Source organism: Neoarius graeffei, chromosome 9, assembly GCF_027579695.1.
Source record: "Neoarius graeffei isolate fNeoGra1 chromosome 9, fNeoGra1.pri, whole genome shotgun sequence".
Classification (NCBI taxonomy): Eukaryota; Metazoa; Chordata; class Actinopteri; order Siluriformes; family Ariidae; genus Neoarius; species Neoarius graeffei.
Window position 1 is genome coordinate 1,441,843 of NC_083577.1, and position 19,494 is coordinate 1,461,336.

General features: G+C 42.8%; 2 protein-coding genes across 4 annotated transcripts in view; both read right to left on the reverse strand.

The window, feature by feature from the left end:
- Positions 1-9,687, reverse strand: part of calcrla (calcitonin receptor-like a) — a 129,798-nt gene extending 120,111 nt beyond the window's left edge. For both annotated transcript variants that reach the window (XM_060928933.1, XM_060928934.1), the window contains exon 1: positions 9,544-9,687. The gene's annotated coding sequence lies outside the window, so the exon portion shown is untranslated. The remainder of the gene's footprint in view (positions 1-9,543) is intronic.
- Positions 9,688-16,884: 7,197 nt separating this feature from the next.
- Positions 16,885-19,494, reverse strand: part of tfpia (tissue factor pathway inhibitor a) — a 79,350-nt gene continuing 76,740 nt past the window's right edge. For both annotated transcript variants that reach the window (XM_060928935.1, XM_060928936.1), the window contains exon 7: positions 16,885-19,421. In XM_060928935.1, the coding sequence (XP_060784918.1) occupies positions 19,354-19,421 (68 nt within the window). In that variant the 3' untranslated portion in view covers positions 16,885-19,353. The remainder of the gene's footprint in view (positions 19,422-19,494) is intronic.

Genomic DNA, 19,494 nt, shown 5'->3' on the forward strand with positions numbered 1-19,494 from the left:
GGGCAACAACTGTTCATGACAACTGCAGTCCTCAGCCATAAAAGCATTACTGTAAGAGTCCAGAGCGTCCTCCAGGTGTGACTTTCAACTGTCCTCATGGGGCCGTCCTCCACAGGAGCGATGCGATGAGACTCCAACCAGACACAGGGCACCAGGATGGATCAGGCAGGTCCGAGGAGCAGAAGAGGTTCAGCATGTGGGGACACATCCTTCGTCATTAACTCATCATCCTCGATTCATCTTCCAGTTCATATGGCGACAAGTTCTTGGATCAGTGAGCACGGAAATTCAAACACACTTGTAACATATTAAGAGACAAGTGTGTGGTTTATTGTGTGTAATAACCATCAACAACCACTGAAGGAGCCAAGTTTGAGTTTAAACTGATTTCCCTTGAGAGACTCTTATTTTCTGGGTGGCACGGTGGTGTAGTGGTTAGCGCTGTTGCCTCACAGCAAGAAGGTCCGGGTTCGAGCCCCGTGGCCGGCGAGGGCCTTTCTGTGTGGAGTTTGCATGTTCTCCCCGTGTCCGCGTGGGTTTCCTCCGGGTGCTCCGGTTTCCCCCACAGTCCAAAGACATGCAGGTTAGGTTAACTGGTGACTCTAAATTGAGCGTAGGTGTGAATGTGAATGGTTGTCGCCCTGTGATGACCTGGCGGCTTGTCCAGGGTGAACCCCGCCTCTCACCCAGAGTCAGCTGGGATAGGATCCAGCCCGCGACCCTGCGCAGGATAAGCACTTACAAATAATGGATGGATGGACTCTTATTTTGCTTTAGATTGACTGGCCCTTGGCTTGAAACCTTTATTTTGACATTGACTTAGGTCACCTGTTCAGATTAAGACGGCGTCTTTCATGTGTCCAGGTAGTCTCAGTTAGACAGTGGAAGATGCTGGTGACCAATAGTTTTTTACCACTACACTCTGTTTGAACGCTTGAATTTTTGGACGTTTAGATGCTATTGCAAACTTAATTTGATTTAAACCCCATTAGAAAGTGTACAGTTGAAAACTTCTTTTTGGATTATTGAACCTCTTCAAACAACTGGATTTTACACCACTGTGTATCGCCTGCTTGACTGTCTGCTGCCTTCCTACTTGCTTCCTTGCCTGCATGCCTGCCGTCACCGAACACGGATACGAGTTCACAGCCGCCACAGTATTTAGGATAAGTGCGTAACAACTAAAACTGCGGACTGTACTTTTGAGCACTACAACCCATCGTTATAGTCCTTAAGCAGTTGACACACAGGAGGAGAGGCGCAGTGTTGTGGTGACCAGAGCCTATGGAATGTCAATGAAATTCAGGAACTTAACCTTTTGATGATGCAAAGTGGGCGGGTACCGAGTTAAACTAGTCTCAACTTTGAGGCGACTACCAATGGCAGTGAAGGATATCATTGGCTGACCAATAAATATACAAGATGGATACCTCAGCAACCAGAGCCTGGAATGTCCACTAGCAACCACCCGCTAGCCACAAAGCAACGGGCGTGAAAGAATTTTATGTCACTGGGGCTTCAGAATGCGTTAGGATTCCCGCAGGCTTCCTGTCTCTGCAGCACCAGAGCTGATAGGATTCCTGTCTCTGTCGCCACAGTTATTTCTTATCTGATGACAAGGGAATTACCTTTTGTCAGGTCAGGCTGTGAAATCTTCCCTTTGATCGATTGTTAGCTAGTTTAGAAAGATTACTCTCTCTCGTCAATATTTTATGGGCCTGACACACAGACAGACACTTGTGTTATACTTAGAACATTTTCTTAACATTAAGCTCCTTTAAGCTGACATACATGTCAACCCCTCACGGCTCTCACCTGTACTCCCTGGTAAAGGAATCCATAATTTCCATACCAAATCCATAGTAATATTTCATGCATAATAAAAATGTATCAGATTTTACCTAATACCTAATGTCAGATACAACCTTTGTTGGCTTTTGCGTGAAGAAATTAATTGACAGCCGTCTCTTTTTCTGGTTTGCATTCTTCACATGCATTTGAGATTTCATGCGTTCCCTCACGTCGTAAATTCCAGAGGCAAACACTTTCACGTCTCTACAACAAATTGTGCAGTTGACATACTCAGCACCCATTTTGGAAGCGATAATTATTCCATTGAATGTTTCTGTCCATTCGGGAAGAAAGCGACCTCCAGTTTTAGATGTTTTGAGTTTTTTCTTCGGTGGTGCCGACATCTTGACCTGTCTATTGTTACGCTACATGTGCTGTTATTTCCCGCTCGGCGTGCAGGAAAATCACACTTGCGCATGCTCAGACATTCGGAATGGCTTGTTGGTACTAGCGGAAGTACCGGCTGAGTAATTCTAAATGTAGAAAATGGCGGCTCCCGTGCATTTTCGTATTTCATGACGATTTTTTTGATGGTAATAAATCAAAGTAATTTTAAGGTGAAAATGTAGAAAAATCCGTAGTTGAATACCACTACGCCCGTACCGTTTTTAAAATGCCAAAATCCGTAGGGAATACGGGAAATCCGTAGGGGTTGACATGTATGAGCTGAGCCTAAGTACACTGAATTTAAATGCTGAGAGGATCTTGCGTGTCTGATCATCTTGTGTTCTTCACCACTGATCATCATTGTAAAGGTATTTCGCATGACAAACACAGACTCGTCATTAAGCAGAAAAACCCTTAAAATGACATAAGGGATACGAGTAAATCTGTTTGCTTTTGAAAAATTGCAGGAAGTATGTTTCAGCCAATGAGAAGCCCCACATTGGGCAGCCAATCAGAAGTCTGTGTTTTAAACAAAGAAATTCATTTTACAATGATTTGAATAGGAGCCACCATTTTGTTTTGGACGGTTCTAGGGTGGGTCTCCCAAAGAGGGACGCAACTTAAAAACTAATGGAAGAGAACTTGGGCTTCAGTGTGTATCCCGGTGTCACTCAGCGTTTGTGTCGGTTCTGGACAATAAAAGTGTTTTAAGGCAACTTCTTTCATGTAGGTTTATTTTTTGGCACCTTTTGAGGTACAGACTTCCACAACACGAGCAGCTTGCTTTATTGTGTGTAAACTCCTTTATACTGCAATAGATTGCATTCCCATCTCAGAAAGGTCCAAGTCGAGTTCTGATCTAAACACATCCCGGTGCTTCAGTTTGGGAGAAAAAAACAATGATGCTGAGATGAAGGTCAAATTTCTGTGGCTATTCTTCGAATATTATTGTTATTAATGCAAGATTCAAGATCTGAGATGAGAAATGATGTCATCACTGATGGTCTTGTTCTTCATAAAATTGGTCACAGTGACTACGTTTACATGCACATCCAAATCGAGCTGCTGTCGGTAATCGAGCTGAAGGTCCCAGCAGGGTGCCAGAGAAATCCAATCCTACATGCACACAATGAAATCGGGCTATTGTGTGAGGTGCATTGTGCACCCGAGCCACAGGTGGCGCAACACGCCTCATCGTGTTGGTACACTTCCGGTTGTCGTCATGAAGAAGAGCTATTCAAGAGTGTAAACAAAGTTATCAGTTCCGTGTTCTCCATTGCGCGTTTTTCTCCCGTCCATGAATTTTAATATATTCAACTCCTTAAGCTGAATGAGCATGAACTCTGTCTCCTCATTGCTCCAGAAGTTCACGTTTCTGCTTGCCTGTGGCAGTGGGGGCGTGGTCAAGCGCCGGTCTGTGACAGGAGGGCGGAGCCAGGGAAGGTGAGTGGCAGAATCACTTCACCTGACGGTAATTAACCTGTTTGTGTGTCTTCCCAGTAACCGCGCCCTATTTAAGGAGGCAGAGGGAGAGCAGAGGGGACAGCTCATCCCGGGACTAGAACACAGCACGTGTGTGTGTGTGTGTGTGTGTGTGTGTGTGTTTTTCTCTCAAGAATAAAAGTAGGCTGTTAAACTGAAAAGTCTGACAATAAAAAGCCTATTAGTACCAGAAGCTTTGTCCTGCCATCCTCTGTGCTCCACCCACACTTCAGAGAGCTCTACATCGCTATTTTCTCTTCTCCGTTTGTTCCTCCTGACCTCTTCTGCTGCTCGCTACTACTGTTGTCATGCCGACCGAGGCTGTTGTGTTTCCCGCTTGTGATCTCGTCACTCGTCACTTCCGGAAGTAGCTCGACAACTAGCTCGATAGGGTTTACATGCACAAAGTAGCTCGGCAGAAATCGCATAATCTAGGTCGTGTAGCTCGATTCCGAGAAATCAAGTTCGGTTCAATTTCAGCCGAATTAAGGTGTATACATGGCATTTTGAACTTCGATTTCAGTCGAGCAACGGCAGAAATTCGATTCTCTCTATGTGCATGTAAACGTAGTGAGTGATCTTTTCGCATTTCTAAATCTTTACTGAAATCAACAAAATGACATCGTAAATCTAAATGTAACGCTGATTTTCACGAGACAAAAGCTACACATCGTCAAATCAAGTTTTATCAAGTAGAAAATGATACAAAGGGAATTCTGGTTACTGCTGACTGTGAGCGCTGCCATACTGGTGTGCCGTCAGGTGTGTTTATGTCGGAACTCCAGGTAGGGGCGGGGACAAGATGAGAATCACAACAAATACACGTGTGCGTGTACGCAAAACAGAAGACGTCTGAGCAGACGAAACCGTCTGAGGTGCCAGTATTCAAATGCCGCTGTCTCGGTTCAGGTATTTATGATGCCCGATGTAAACATAACAGCCGACTGGTGACGTTTTGGCATCCGGGGCCACTGCTTTCATTTTCTTTTTCATTCGACTACACGAGAAAAATAATGCCGCTTTTCCACTACCAACGCGGTTGAGTCGGGCTGAGCTGTGCCGTGCTGAGTCGGGCTGAGTCGAGCTGAGCGGGGCTGTTGGAGTTGCATTTCGACTACAACCGCGCTGAACCGTGCTGGCTGGAAGTGGGTGGACACATTGGGTGGAGTTAGTGAAAGTGGGTGGACGTCACATGATGTCGTTAGGCGGCGCAAACAGTGACATCAGTGAGCTTTTAAGCGGTAGTCTCACGACCCGGATAGTAAACAATAAACATGGAGGACATGGAGTCGTTAGTGTTGCTGGTCTTGGTGCTGTGGCTTGTTGTCACCGACAACGCCAGCAGATACTGGCAAGAGCGTATAGATGAGGCGAGGCGCATAAGGCTTCAGAAATTCTCGCAATTCGTAATTCTTCTTCCGGGTTTACGGTGTTTACAGATCCCAGCGCGCTCGCGGGGCGTGTGTGGGCATGTGAGGACACTCCTCCTCACCAATCAGTGCACAGGGGAGTGTCTGCTCACGCCCCTAGCCCCACTCGGCTCGGTTTGGCTCGCTTCATCCCCACTCCAAAACCGTGCGAGTTTTGGGTGCTGAGTAGGGCTGAAGCGAGCTGAGTCGTGCTGCTCTAAGGTAATCGAAACGCGAGCCGTGTCGGGCTGAAGCGAGCTGAAAAAGGGTAGTGGAAAAGGGCCATAATACATTAACAGCCAGCACAGTGGCGTTTGGGCATAAATCCTTTACCTTGGATTCGCAAATTAAAGCACACTGTAGATCAGAAGAGTCTCATCTGCTCCCTGATGAGCTGCTTTTTTTACACCAGCCGCCGCTCGCATTCAATTATGTTTCATTGACTGGTTTAATAAACGCTGCCTGGAAACGTCTGCAGAGAGAATCAGATCATTATAAACACGCAGCACTGCTGTGATCCGACCTGCCAGCCGGAGCCTGTTCCACAAATACTGGACTCGAGGCAGGGATACACTCCGGATGGGATGCTAGGCTATCGCAGGGCACCATGTACACACACAAACACACACACACACACACAAGCGCGGTTCACAATAATTTTAGCATAACCAGTCCACTGCTGGCAGAGGAACCTGGAGCACAACACGGCTGGATTTAAAACGGATACAAAGTGATGAAACTTTTATTTCCACTGGAACGCTGTCTCTCTGTCTCACCGTCCGTCTGTCTGTCTCTCTCACCCCCCCACCACACACACACACACACCATCAGATGTGCAGAAACCCAACAAACACTGTGGCCAATTCACCAGTTCCCTTTAATGGCCTTAAACTAATTACATGACACGATTTATTGGGCTCCTGTAGCATGTCGCTCTGTCTCGGGGCCAGCTGGCATGTTTACAGACTTGCGCAGGAGTTTTCCTTTTTTCACACGTTCAGTTTGCGATGCCAAACACCTCCGAGCGTCCTCCATAAAGTGTCCTGGAAAACTAGTGCTCATCATCTGTGTACACAGAATTTCCCATTGCATCATCGGCAGAGATGCCAAATGTGAACAGAGCTTCTCCATGGCATTCAACTCCTGCATCATGTACAAAGCTGCTGTTACATAATCACACACACACACACACACACCCTAAAGCTTTATCATGCCGGATTTATATGATACACACCATCACATTTACTCTACTGCACTAAATTTCATTTTTATTCATTATACATTTTTAAATTGCCCAGACATCACACTGAGATCTTTAAATCTTATTTTATTCTTTTAAATCGTGTCATCAAGTTTCAAACGTTCTGTAGTACAACACTATTAAAGAAGCACCTCGGTTCTCTCTGAAGCAGTTTTTCATTTTAAATTCTGCTACAGTGATGGAACACACAACCTCTAATTATCAAAGTTATTATATACACACAGCACTGTGCAAAAGTCTTAGCACCCTATTTATTTTTCATACAAACTTTGTTATAGATTTCTATTTTATGATTTCTACATTATCGAGTCAGTACAAAAACATTTTAGAGTCCAAACGTTCATTTTCCAGCAAAAAATTAAATGTTACAGAAAAAGAAAAAGTTTGTATCTGAGCAGCGTATTCCATAAGAGAGCACTTTTCAGATGAAAAAAGAAAGCATAATGAAGGCTGCTGGGTTTTGGTGTAAAATGAAGAAGTGAGTGTGACAGTCAAAGTGTCCAGAAGAACTGTGGCTGGTTCTGTAAGATGCTCAGGAAAACCTACAGATCATTTCCGCATAAAACTGACCTCATTGGACCGGAGACAGAGATTTTTTTTTTTTTTAAAGCAAAGGGTCGTCTCACACCAAATACTGACTTTGTTTCATTGATTACGGCTCACTGATTACTGTAAGATGGTACACATACTGGGTACAGTAAGATGGAAATGACATCTGAATTTCAGTCCATGTTCATGAAGCTCCGCCCTCAGAATCTATAGTGCCCAATAGAGTGTCTGTAAAATGATTGACAGGAGGCGGATCCAAACACAAACAAGTATCTCGGACAGGGTTTCTCAGCAACTTCGTACACTTTTGCTCATGCCATGACTTAACCCTTTTTTTAAAATCATGTTTTAGATTGTATCAAGGATATTTTTTTACTAGTAAGGACTTTTATTATTTTTAAACTCATCTATTGCAGCTTTAATCCAAACCTCAAACACTGTGAAACTCATCATCCGATAAAACAGAACTCAAACCGAAATGAGTGGAAATTTCAAGAATAAAAATGATCTATAACTCCAATAAATATCTCATCTCATTATCTCTAGCCGCTTTATCCTGTTCTACAGGGTCGCAGGCGAGCTGGATCCTATCCCAGCTGACTACGGGTGAAAGGCAGGGTTCACCCTGGACAAGTCGCCAGGTCATCACAGGGCTGACACATAGACACATTGCCTCCCACGCCAATAAACAGCCAAACTATAATTGTACTCAGTGAAATAACGACTGGCTAATTAATACCCTCTGAATCGGTGGATTATATGAGATTATTCTGTGGAATTTATTTACACAGAAACAGATGACTGACTGAAAAATGTTCATGAACCCGTGCTCTAAAAACTAAAAGTTAAAAATCAAGGGTGTTTAAACTTTTTGCAGCCAGGGATCGGTTCAAATGTAAAATAAATTCCACACACTCCCTCACTTGAGTTATATATTTATTTATTAGCCATTAGGTCCAAAGCTGACAGTCAGTCTGGACAGTAATTACAAGAACTCTCCCTGTCCTGTGTATTCACTGTGTATTCTGTCCTCACCACACACTAAACACTTTATACACTACTGTAATGTCACATCTCACACCATGAGCTGTGTTTCATTCCAACGTATATGAGTTATAAAGTCCAGTCCAGTGGTTCTGACCCAAGGGGTCCATGAGGTATTGAGTTCAACAGTGGAAATTCCAATCCATCATTGCTCACATGGGCAGCACGGTGGTGTAGTGGTTAGCGCTGTCGCCTCACAGCAAGAAGGTCCGGGTTCGAGCCCCGTGGCCGGCAAGGGCCTTTCTGTGTGGAGTTTGCATGTTCTCCCCGTGTCCGCGTGGGTTTCCTCCGGGTGCTCCGGTTTCCCCCACAGTCCAAAGACATGCAGGTTAGGTTAACTGGTGACTCTAAATTGAGCGTAGGTGTGAATGTGAGTGTGAATGGTTGTCTGTGTCTATGTGTCAGCCCTGTGATGACCTGGCGACTTGTCCAGGGTGAACCCCGCCTTTCACCCGTAGTCAGCTGGGATAGGATCCAGCTCGCCTGCGACCCTGTAGAAGGATAAAGCGGCTAGAGATAATGAGATGAGATGAGATCGTTGCTCACGTTATCATATTTATTATCACAATCTTATCGTTAGTAATGAGTCAAATCTGAAAGTGAGGAACTCAGAAACAAGTCAGCTTGTTAAAAGGCTTTGAGAACGAGTGATATTCCAGATATACAGCGAATGACAATAAAATCCCACTTGATTTGACTCAAATGGAATAACCTATTTTTTCCGAACTGTAATTTATATACTGTTGAAGGCAGAGATGATTTATACACTACACTTCTTTCTGCTGAGGTTTCTAACACATAATGTCTCAGTGTATTTATGCAGATGTTTTAGTTCACATAAGCCAGACACACATTGTGTGTGTGTGTGTGTGTGTGTGTGTGTGTTTTTCCCAAATAAGGTCCCTGTTCTGAGCTGTAGATACAGAGTACTAGTACGACATCCTTACTAGTATAGTATAGTGCTAATATACAGAAACATACACTATTAGAAAAAAGGTAGTAAACTGGACTGTTCCTTGTCACCAGGATGGCACCTTCAAGCCGTACGTTTAATATTTCAGTTTAACCGGAAAGGTGTATGCACTGAATATTTCAATCTTTCTTATAAAAAATACCAATAAAGAAAGGTACATTTTCTTTTCCTTTGTAACACGAACACATTTTCCTGCTCTGATCTTCAGCCCGGGTTCAGACCCTACAATTCCTCTAAAAGAAAGTACACATGGAAAACTTCAGCAGTGCAGAACGTAATTCAGTGGAAGAACTTGACCTGAACATCTTCAGTAAAACATGATGCAATGATGAATGTCATTTATTTCCATGCAACATGAGTGAATATGTTTATATTACATATTGAACATCTGCACATGCATTAACAGCTGCAAGAACAAGTCTAAGCTGTGGCAAAAGGAAAAAAAAACCCAAAACCCAGTTCCACTGGACCTTCTGGGTCAAAATGTCAGTCTGGTTTCATCGACACACAAACCCACTCCTTCACAACTGCACTGGGAGAAACAGGCCATGAGATGTGATTAAGAAAATGCAATCTGAGTTTCTTACCTGGGGTTAATATTCCAAGGTGCAGGTATTCAGACCCGGGAGAGAGAGAGAGAGAGAGAGAGAGAGCACTGTCTCCACTCCAGTCTGATCTGATCTGCTGTGTGAGCAGCGACTCCAGTGTGTGCAGGTTCACTTCTGCAGAGTCAACAGTGACATAATTCTGCTCTCTCTCTCTCTCTCTCTCTCTCTCTCTGTCCTGACGCATCATCAACCCCGCCCCCTGTGCCTGCGTTTATCCACGCCCACTACCTGAATTATTTTTGTCACGGAGTGAGCCGTGACGCTCGCGCGCACACACACCTCTCACGCAAGCGCACAGCACACAGGCAGCAATCTGCCAGCAACGTTCAAACATCCTGGCGGACCTGTCGCCAGTGGCGATCCTAGAGTGATTTACTCCCCAGGCGAAACCCCCTGCTGGCGCCCCCCCCAGTCTTGTTTTTTTTTTTCGGGGTTTTTTTTGGGGGGGACCGTTTTTTTTTTCGCGCCCGCACTCATCCCCCCCCCCCCACGTTGGGCTCTGTATTAGCCAACAGAATGTTAACAGCTTTACATGGTCGTTTAAAACATTTCTCGTCGTGTGTTGTACGTCGTGGACGCGGCCCGTTATAAATTTGCTGTTACCAGAATGGCAATGATCAAGTCGTAATGTATTACTTAAGACTCTGTGTAATGTCATAGTAGTGTAGCACTATGGTAGTAAAGTCTTTTTGATGACTAGTACAACGTTCCGCTGGCAGGATTGTGCATATTATGGGGCTACGACAAGTTAGGCACACACACACACTGATGACGTCACCTGCGCAACTTTGGTATTGGGCTTCCCCATCCAAAATGTTCACACCCCCCCCCCCCCCCCCCCCCCCGCCCGTCTTGTTTTTTTTTTTTTTCTCAGGGGTTTTTTTGGGGGGACCTTTTTATTTAATTTTTTTTTTGGACCGTTTTTTTTTTTTTCACACCTGCGCTCGTGCTGCCCCCCGCAATGCCACCCCGGGCGGCTGCCCGGTCGGACCGCCCCCAGGACTGCCCCTGCCTGTCGCTGTGAGTTGCACTTCATTTCCGTTACTGTTTTCTGTATGGGTATTACTGGTTTTCAAGCACTTCATACTCCACCGTTTGCCATAGTTTCTAACGAGAGCAGCATTTGTTGCGAGTGCAGGGAAAGGCCTACACAGCAAATTCCTCAGTGTTGAATTAACACTTTCAGAGTTAACTTGTGTCCAGTTGGACCTATATAAACACAGTAGGGTGTTAAATCAACACTCTGGGTGAGAATTCAACACTGGGGATTTTGCTGTGTACCGGCATTCTAGTAACATTTGTTTGGCTCCACTCATATGTAAAACGCATCACATATTTCTCAGCATTTTCATCTCCCATCTGTTAAGCATGGTCTCTGGTCTAGGAAACACACGTACAAACCGGTTATTTCTAACGTCAAGTTTATTTAGTTCTAGCATTTTTATAACACAAAACAGTTTTCAGTAACTCGTCACGCGAACTCCACATACTTCCTGTTTGTTGTGAGAAACCAAGGGACTGTACCATTGGCTTGTTAAGGAGGGGTTTCGCGGGTGTTTGGTAGAACGGACTATTTTAACGGGGGTGTTTTACTGGTGTTGGGGAAACATGTATTTTACTGTGCACTGAAGGGTTTTTGGTTAATGAAAATTATTTTGGATGTTTGTATATTTTGTGTTTGTTTCTTTAAATTGTTATTTTGTATTTAGGATGTCATTATTTAGTTGCCTGATTAATTTTGTAATTTGGGCTCAACTGTGGGCGGGGCTGCGGGTATGAAAGCTCTGCAGTAGCTCCAGAGCCTCAGTTGTGGTTGGAACGTCTTGTTTGAAGGTGCTGTGGTTTGGCTGACTAATAGTTTTGTTCAGGGTCTTTTTGATTTAGTCTGGCAAACTTGAAGCCTCTTTATTTTTGTGTTTTTTTATTTTGTTTGTATAGTTTTCTTTTTGGCAATTTGAACGTTTGGTTGGTGCACTGTAAATATTTGCACTATTTAAGAAAAGTTTTGAAAATAGAAAAAATAAAAAATATATTTTTGGAGGAAGAAGTTTTCTGGCTCTCTGTCTGCTCCACCGCCGTCCATCCTTGCAACAATTTTCTTATGCCCTGTGGCACGAGCCGATGTGCACCGCTCATACATCATTCCACCAAATGACAGCACATCCACCGTATGCTGTAACTTGGACACATTTCATGGAAAAAGTTTTTCACATGTTGTGAAAAAATCTTGCAATCGAGTGTTTATCCTCCAACTGCAAAATCCTCTCACTTTTTTCTCCCCTGGATTTTCTCCCAATTTAGTCATGGCTAATTCCATGACCGCTACCCAGGATGTTGAAGGCTCTCACATGCTTCCTCTGAGGCACGTGAAGCCATCTGACCACATTTTTCAGACTACTTGCTCACGAAGTGTCAGGGTCAGTGTAACACACCCAGAGGAAAATACTATCAGTGTACTTCCATATGCATGAGCTCACAGACGACCGTGATTGGCTCATGTCACTTGTGATTGACAGGTGAGAGAGAGTATGCCACTCCACCAATTATGCTCTCTTGCAAAATTCTTTGAATCGAATAATCTTAAACAAAAAAAAACTTTATTTGTCACATGCACACTTCAAGCACAGTGAAATTCATCCTCTGCATTTAACCCATCTGAAGCAGTGAACACACACACACACACACCCAGAGCAGTGGGCAGCCACACCAGAGCGCCCAGGGAGCAGTCAGGGGTTCGGTACCTCGCTCAAGGGGACCTCAGCCCAAGGCCGCCACACGTCAACCTAACTGCATGTCTTTGGATTGTGGGGGAAACCAGAGCACCCGGAGGAAACCCACGCAGACACGGGAAGAACATGCAAACTCCACACAGAAAGGCCCTCGCCGGCCGCGAACCCAGAACCTTCTTGCTGTGAGGCGACCGTGCTAACCACTACACCACCGTGCTGCCCTTAACTAAAAGGGGACTCAGTAGAGTGGATATCTCCGCCAAGCTACATTTAATCAGCATCAAAACCAAATCACTTGAACTGAGGATAATACTAAAGCTGTCCACCAAATTTCATCCAAATCCATTCACTACTTTTTGAGTTATATTGAGAACAGACAAAAAAATTTTTGAGCCCTGTACACATCTGGATTTGCATAAAAAATGAATCAGCTGTCCCTCGGCCCATGGCTCATCATTTCTCCAAATTTCATCAAAATCCGTTCACTAATTAACAGCAGTTCATTATTCATTTTACGAACTTATATTTTAGGTAAGTTCTTATAAGACAGTGTAGTTGAATTCACCAATCTGATTGGTCAGAAGGATCAGACAGCAGCTCCAGCTGTAACACAAACTATATGTTTATATTAATGCGCTCGTTCTAATATGTTATCATATTACTGTATTCTAGAGGAACAGCTCATACACAGGGACTTAGATAGAGGAGGCACAGCATGATCTAAGACTAATGAATATGTGTAATTAAAAAAGTGTGTCATTGTTAATGTGGAGATCTCATCTCATCTCATTATCTGTAGCCGCTTTATCCTTCTACAGGGTCGCAGGCGAGGTGGATCCTATCCCAGCTGACTACGGGCGAAAGGCGGGGTTCACCCTGGACAAGTCGCCAGGTCATCACAGGGCTGACACATAGACACAGACAACCATTCACACTCACATTCACACCTACGCTCAATTTAGAGTCACCAGTTAACCTAACCTGCATGTCTTTGGACTGTGGGGGAAACCGGAGCACCCGGAGGAAACCCACGGGGACACGGGGAGAACATGCAAACTCCACACAGAAAGGCCCTCGCCGGCCCCGGGGCTTGAACCCAGGACCTTCTTGCTGTGAGGCGACAGCACTAACCACTACACCACCGTGCCACCCGGAAGGGTGAGCTGCTCGCTTTAAAACACACCAAGGGAGGAAAGACAGACAGACAGACAGACAGAGATTAAATTATGGACCAGTCATCCCAGCATAGGGAGAAGCGCACTGAAGGTGCTTCCCTTTCCGTCACAGTTTATTCCGCCTCCTCAGGGTTTCCCTGCCTCACACACACCCAGCAGTGGAACACACACCTCCAGCCAGGCAGGAACAAAATACACATTATCTACAGCCTGTGGCAACAGCACGAATATCATAAAGCCTTTATACAAAAAGTGAAATATCCCATCTATCATCAGAAATGTTTTATTTCCCTTATGTTATACCATGTGTGCATATAGACAAAAATATGCAGGAGCATATAGTAAAAGCATTAAAAAAGCTCCATAAATGTCGGGACAGCGCCATCTAGTGTTAGCACAAGAACTGAAACTGAATCCGACTTCAGAAATTACAGAAATATCTGGGTTTTTTTTGTTTTTGCCAAGCACTAATTAATTAATAAATAACTAAATACACTGAATCCTTACACAGTTCTATTTTCTCCTTCCCCTTTATGAAAATGTAGATTAGCAACATGATTTCTTTGCCAGGAAAATTCATCCATCCATCCATCCACCCACTATCGATACCGCTTATCCTTCAGGGTCGTGGTGGAAGTTGGATCCAGTCCCAGCTGACTTTGAGCGAGAGGTGGGTTTGACCCTGGGCAGGTCGCCGGTCTATCACAGGGCTACACAGAGACGAATAATCATTCATCCTCACATTCACACCTATGAGTAATTTAGAGTCACCAGTTGACATAATCCATGTGTTTAGACTGTGGGAGGAAACCGGAGCATCCGGAGGAAACCCACACAGGTACAAGGAGAACATGCAAACTCCACACAGAAAGGCCCCATTGGCCATGGGACTCAAACCCTAATCTGACCAAACCATAATCTTCGTACTGTAAATAATTCAATAATTAAATGAACAAATGGATGGATCAATTAATGAATAAATAACTAAAGTCACACTAACAAATTCTTACAAGCTCCAGCTTCCATTCATGAAAATATAGATTAGCAACATAACTCCTGGGTGGGTAGAAAGAAAGAAAGAAAGAAAGAAAGAAAGAAAGAAACCCATTTATAAACCAGACCATCAGTGACGGTGTAGCTCACTCTGGCCCCGTCTAGTCCAGAAGGAACGATCTAAAGTGGGCCACCTTACGCAATAAATGTTGTAAGCTATATACACTATATACAAGCTATATATAGACACGATATCCACCCTAGGAATCCCGACCTATTTACCAGAAAGAATCCAAAACGGCGAGGAATTGACTGAGAAGAAGCAATTTTTTTTGTTGTTGAACTGCTCATTAAGGCTTAATTAGTCCATAACTTCATTAATAATTGTAATGAAGCAAATCTGGGTAGAAGTTATATGCACCCGAGGTTCCCCTACCGTCATGCCAGAAAGAATCAAAATTGGTGAAGAATTGAAGGAGAAGAAGCGATTTGTGTGGAAACTGCTCATTAATGATTGATTATCTGTATCTTCATTATTAATTGCAATTATGCAAATTTGGGCAGAAGTTATATGCACCCCAGGCAGACCCACCTTCCTGCCAAAAAGAATAAAAATCGGTGAAGAATTGAGAGAGAAGCAATTTTTGTGAAATTTGGACGACGCTGGACAGATGAGACACATGATGACATAAACTCATCACCTGTTGGCCGGATGAGATAATAATCATAATGTGATGATTAGTGTTGGCTCATCCATAGGGGCGGGGGGAGGCATTACTGTTTACATCATCTGTTCTATTATACTGCATGACATTAATGGAATTTAGCAGACACTCTTTTCCAGAGTGATGTACAACACACCCAGAGCAGCGTGGAGGGCAGGTGGGGGATTAGGTGCCTTCCTCAAGGGCACTTCAGCCATTCCTGCTGGTCCAGGGACTCAAATGTCCGGGGAATGTTCGATCAATATTAATATTCATAAAGTCCTCGTTCACAACTCCTTACATTTTACATTCTGTTGAAATGTTAATGACCTCTTTTGTGTGACTAATGAATTAAAAATGTTGCTCTCTGACAGCTATGAACCTCTGTTCCTGGGCCCTGTTTAGCTCCACAGAGTTATTCTTACACCTAGTGGTCAAAAATGAAACTACAACAAGTGCGAATCGAGGCCCGTTGGGGAAGGATCCACACTGCCCCATGATCGGGAGACAGGAGAGATAATGACAGGGTTTAAAAATCTTCTGCAGCTATCCATTTTTGTAACATCAAATAATCAGAAATTCTATCTAATAAAAAGCAGACTGTGTTTATGATGTACGGAAAAACATCAGTAGATAATAACCTCTATCAGTCGGGTGAGAAGTCAAGACACTCGACTTACTTTCTTTTGAAGTTGAGTTGTAATTAATGTTGGCCTGCGCTAATGAAATCTACGGTCATGACGGTGGCTGTTTATCGGTGAGTGGAGTGACCGAGAGCTGGTGTGGTGTTCGTTTATATTTACTGTGTTCCGATAAAATGCTGAATAATATTTTAGACATTTTAGACTGAAGTGCTGTTTAATCCAACTCTAAACTTCAAGATGAATGCTTTAAGGTTATAAATCACCCGATTTGATTGCTCATCAATACCCAGACTGTACCGTATTAGTAGCGTAGACGGGCATTACAGTGTGTAAACCCACTCGCAGTGCATCTTTAACTTTGTAGATGTTTGCTTTCTGATGGTTCGGGTTTTTCTTTGTTAATGATCGATAATAAATGTACAGTTTTACCATCTGATTCCATTATTACACTCACACCTTTAAATCAAGAGTCTAATCTAGCAAGGTAGTGTAGAGAGCTAACGTTTGCTCTGAAATCTCTTAATGTCTCTATCAATATTTCACAGTTATTCCATGAAATCGAGTCGTACATGAGCTGATGGGCGACGAGGCGCGTAGCACTGAGATTGAGTGGAATAACTGTTTTATTCTCTCCACATTTACTGGATTTTGAGAAACAGAGCATTTTTATTTTTTGCAAATTCAATAAATAAAAACTTTATACAAAACATCCGACAAAATAATTTCTGCTTAGAATGTAAACAAACCGGTGAAATGACCAGAGCAATTTGTGAAAAATGCAATAATTCTTGAAAAATAAAAAAGATACGTTCTTACCAACAAATACTTTTATTCCATATTTTGTTACTTTTTTTGTGTTTCTTGGGGTTTTGTTTTCGAGTAGAGTTTTTATTTTGTCCTTGTTTGGTTCAGTAACGCACGCCACCATTTTGTTTTTCTCTACTCACGGTATATGAGCTGATATCCTAGTAGTAGAGTAGCCAATCAGAGCATGCGATTGCTCATATCCAGTGAATGTGGACAGAACAAACTCTGTTATACTTAATACAAACAAATTCACTGACACACAACAGGATCACACTGTATATTTATTTGAGCACAAGTAAGTAAAAGGAATATACTATATTATTTATATACACACAAACAGTAGGAGGAGAATAAAGCAGCTTTGTGCATTTTTGCACTGCTATGCATCATTACTCAGTTAATAAAAGATTTGATGATATTGAACTGTTTGATTCATTTACAATCACTGATACAGCGCTGAAATGTACATTTATTCATTTCAGAGCAGTGGCTGTGTATGAGTGGATAAAACAGGGCCTTTGACTCCCACCATTTCCACTGAATAGAAAGTTTTCATCTTGCTTGTGTTTACTCAGGACACGATCAGGGCGGAGTCATCACTGAATGAGCTACCATTTACTAAAGAGCTGATGTTAGCTAGTGATCCGTCACGTTAACAGAGTAATATAACTAAAAGTAGGTAGTGTAATGAAAATATACTGGTCAATATTTACATTCAAAATAACATTTAAATAATATTGGCTGGGTTTTTTTTTTCGTGGTCTATCAGATATACAATTCCATTTAGCTACTCGTGTTCAACTCGTTCACTTTTCATGCTAGCTGAATGGAATATATCTGAAAGACCACGAAAAAACCCCAGCCAATATTATTATTATTATTATTATTATTCAGAATCACTTTATTAATCCCTGGAGGGAAATTCAAATTTTCTTATTATAATACATGCACATTCCTTTCGGGTGTTCAACACGTCTTTCTCTTTCAAAATTCTCTCAAAATCTTCCGTATTTAATGAAGCGAACCTGGCGGCCATGTTTGTTTACAAACTGTCAGTCGCTCGCTAGCGTGGAAGTTTTACATCTCCGATGTGTGATGTCATGTTGTCTTGACAACCGTGCAATATCATAAACCATATTCAACGCTCATTCTCCATTGGGTAGAGTGACGTAATGCACGTAGGATAAGCGATATGCTAAAAATATTGCATGCTATCAAACCAAATGAATGAAACCCGCTAGAAGGGAATAGAACACGTTTTTATTCCACTGAAAAAGTGTCCTGGATGGATAATAATTCTGCATATTATCTCTCTATGATTTTCATCTTTCTCGATTGAAGATTTCAGGTTAACTGTGTACATGGGATGTGATCTAATACAGTTTGGTGTTTACATGCGGCGAGTGATTTAATTGGAACAGTTGCGTGATGTGACATGCACACGTCATGCGTTCATTTTCCTCGAGGCCGTTGTTTGGCACGTGTTTTAAGATATCAGACGTATTTTACAGTATTTACTGATGCTTCAGTCTTTTTTTTTTGTGGACTTGTTTGTCGAGTCCAATATCTTTACTTTTCTTCCATCTAGTCATCCAATAACGTGGGGTTCTTTCAGAGTGCGTATTAAAAACAAGCTCTCCACAGACGTCCAGTTGAACGTGTAAGCCGCCCTTTTGAGAAACGTACATCACGGATTTACGTCGAGACGGACAGCATTAACGGAAAGAATGTAAACAGGAAGTAATCTGGTTGCATCGTTTACACGGTACAATTTTTCTTTTGATCAGTTTATGAAAAGGTTTAAACTCCCTCCCCTCCGTCCCGCAACTGATTTCAAATTTCAATCAGCTTAAGCCTTTTTTTTATTCTGACTATGGTGTTTATATGAAGGCTTTTCTTCAGTTTGGGCTTTTAAACCGGTTATAATTGGAATATTAGTTGTTTGGTGTTTAAAAGCGAGTGAATGATGAACCTTCCCAAGCTACGTTAAGGGTTTGTTATGGTCATACAGTCAACAGTAAATTGTTCTGAAATGTATCTCGAGTTAGTTCTCCTGGTTTAATGCCATCACTTTAAGACTTTATGAACTCGAGGTGCGTGTTGGAAAAAGTGTGCACGCTCGTATTTCGAGCCGTTCATCATCACCTTATCAACAAATTAATATCGCGGTAAATATCACAATCAACGGCACGGGTAAGAACGACAGGACGCTGTTCCCAAAAATAATTTGTGAAGACTTAAAAAAACAACTTGGCTTGTTTTCCGTTCATGTACACGGGAATGGGTGGAGCTAAACACTGTACTCTACCCAGCCACCAGAGGGCCTCGGAGACGTTTCCACTTCACTCTAAAACCCTGGTGACGATCGTCGCCCGGATATACAGTCATTAATTCAGAGACACTTTAATCCAAAGTGATGCTTAGGAAAGGCCATGCAAGCACACAGCTGGCCACATGTGGGGTAAAAGTCTCTCTCGAGGACTCAACTTCGGCTCTCTGGCAGTCCTGGGATTTGAACTCACAACCTTCTGAACAACAGAAAACTCAAATATGTGCAAAAATGTATTCTTGAATATTAGATGAGAAGAAAGAAGCTTACATTTTAAACGGTTATGAAGTAACATGAAGAATACACAGACGATACAGAGAATTGTATAATAAAGTGTATAAAGCTGTTACAGATCTATAAAATACTAATGTTACACATTAAAATGAAATCGGGAGTGCTTCAGGGGACTCAGTCGGACCTCGTTAAGATGTTCAAGTTCTTGGTCTTTATTCGTATTCGGCCGGTCCTCCTGAAATCTGCAGCACAAAACACGGAGAGTTTGCTGTCAGGCACAAAATAAACTTCACTACTTGAAATAAAGATGGAATA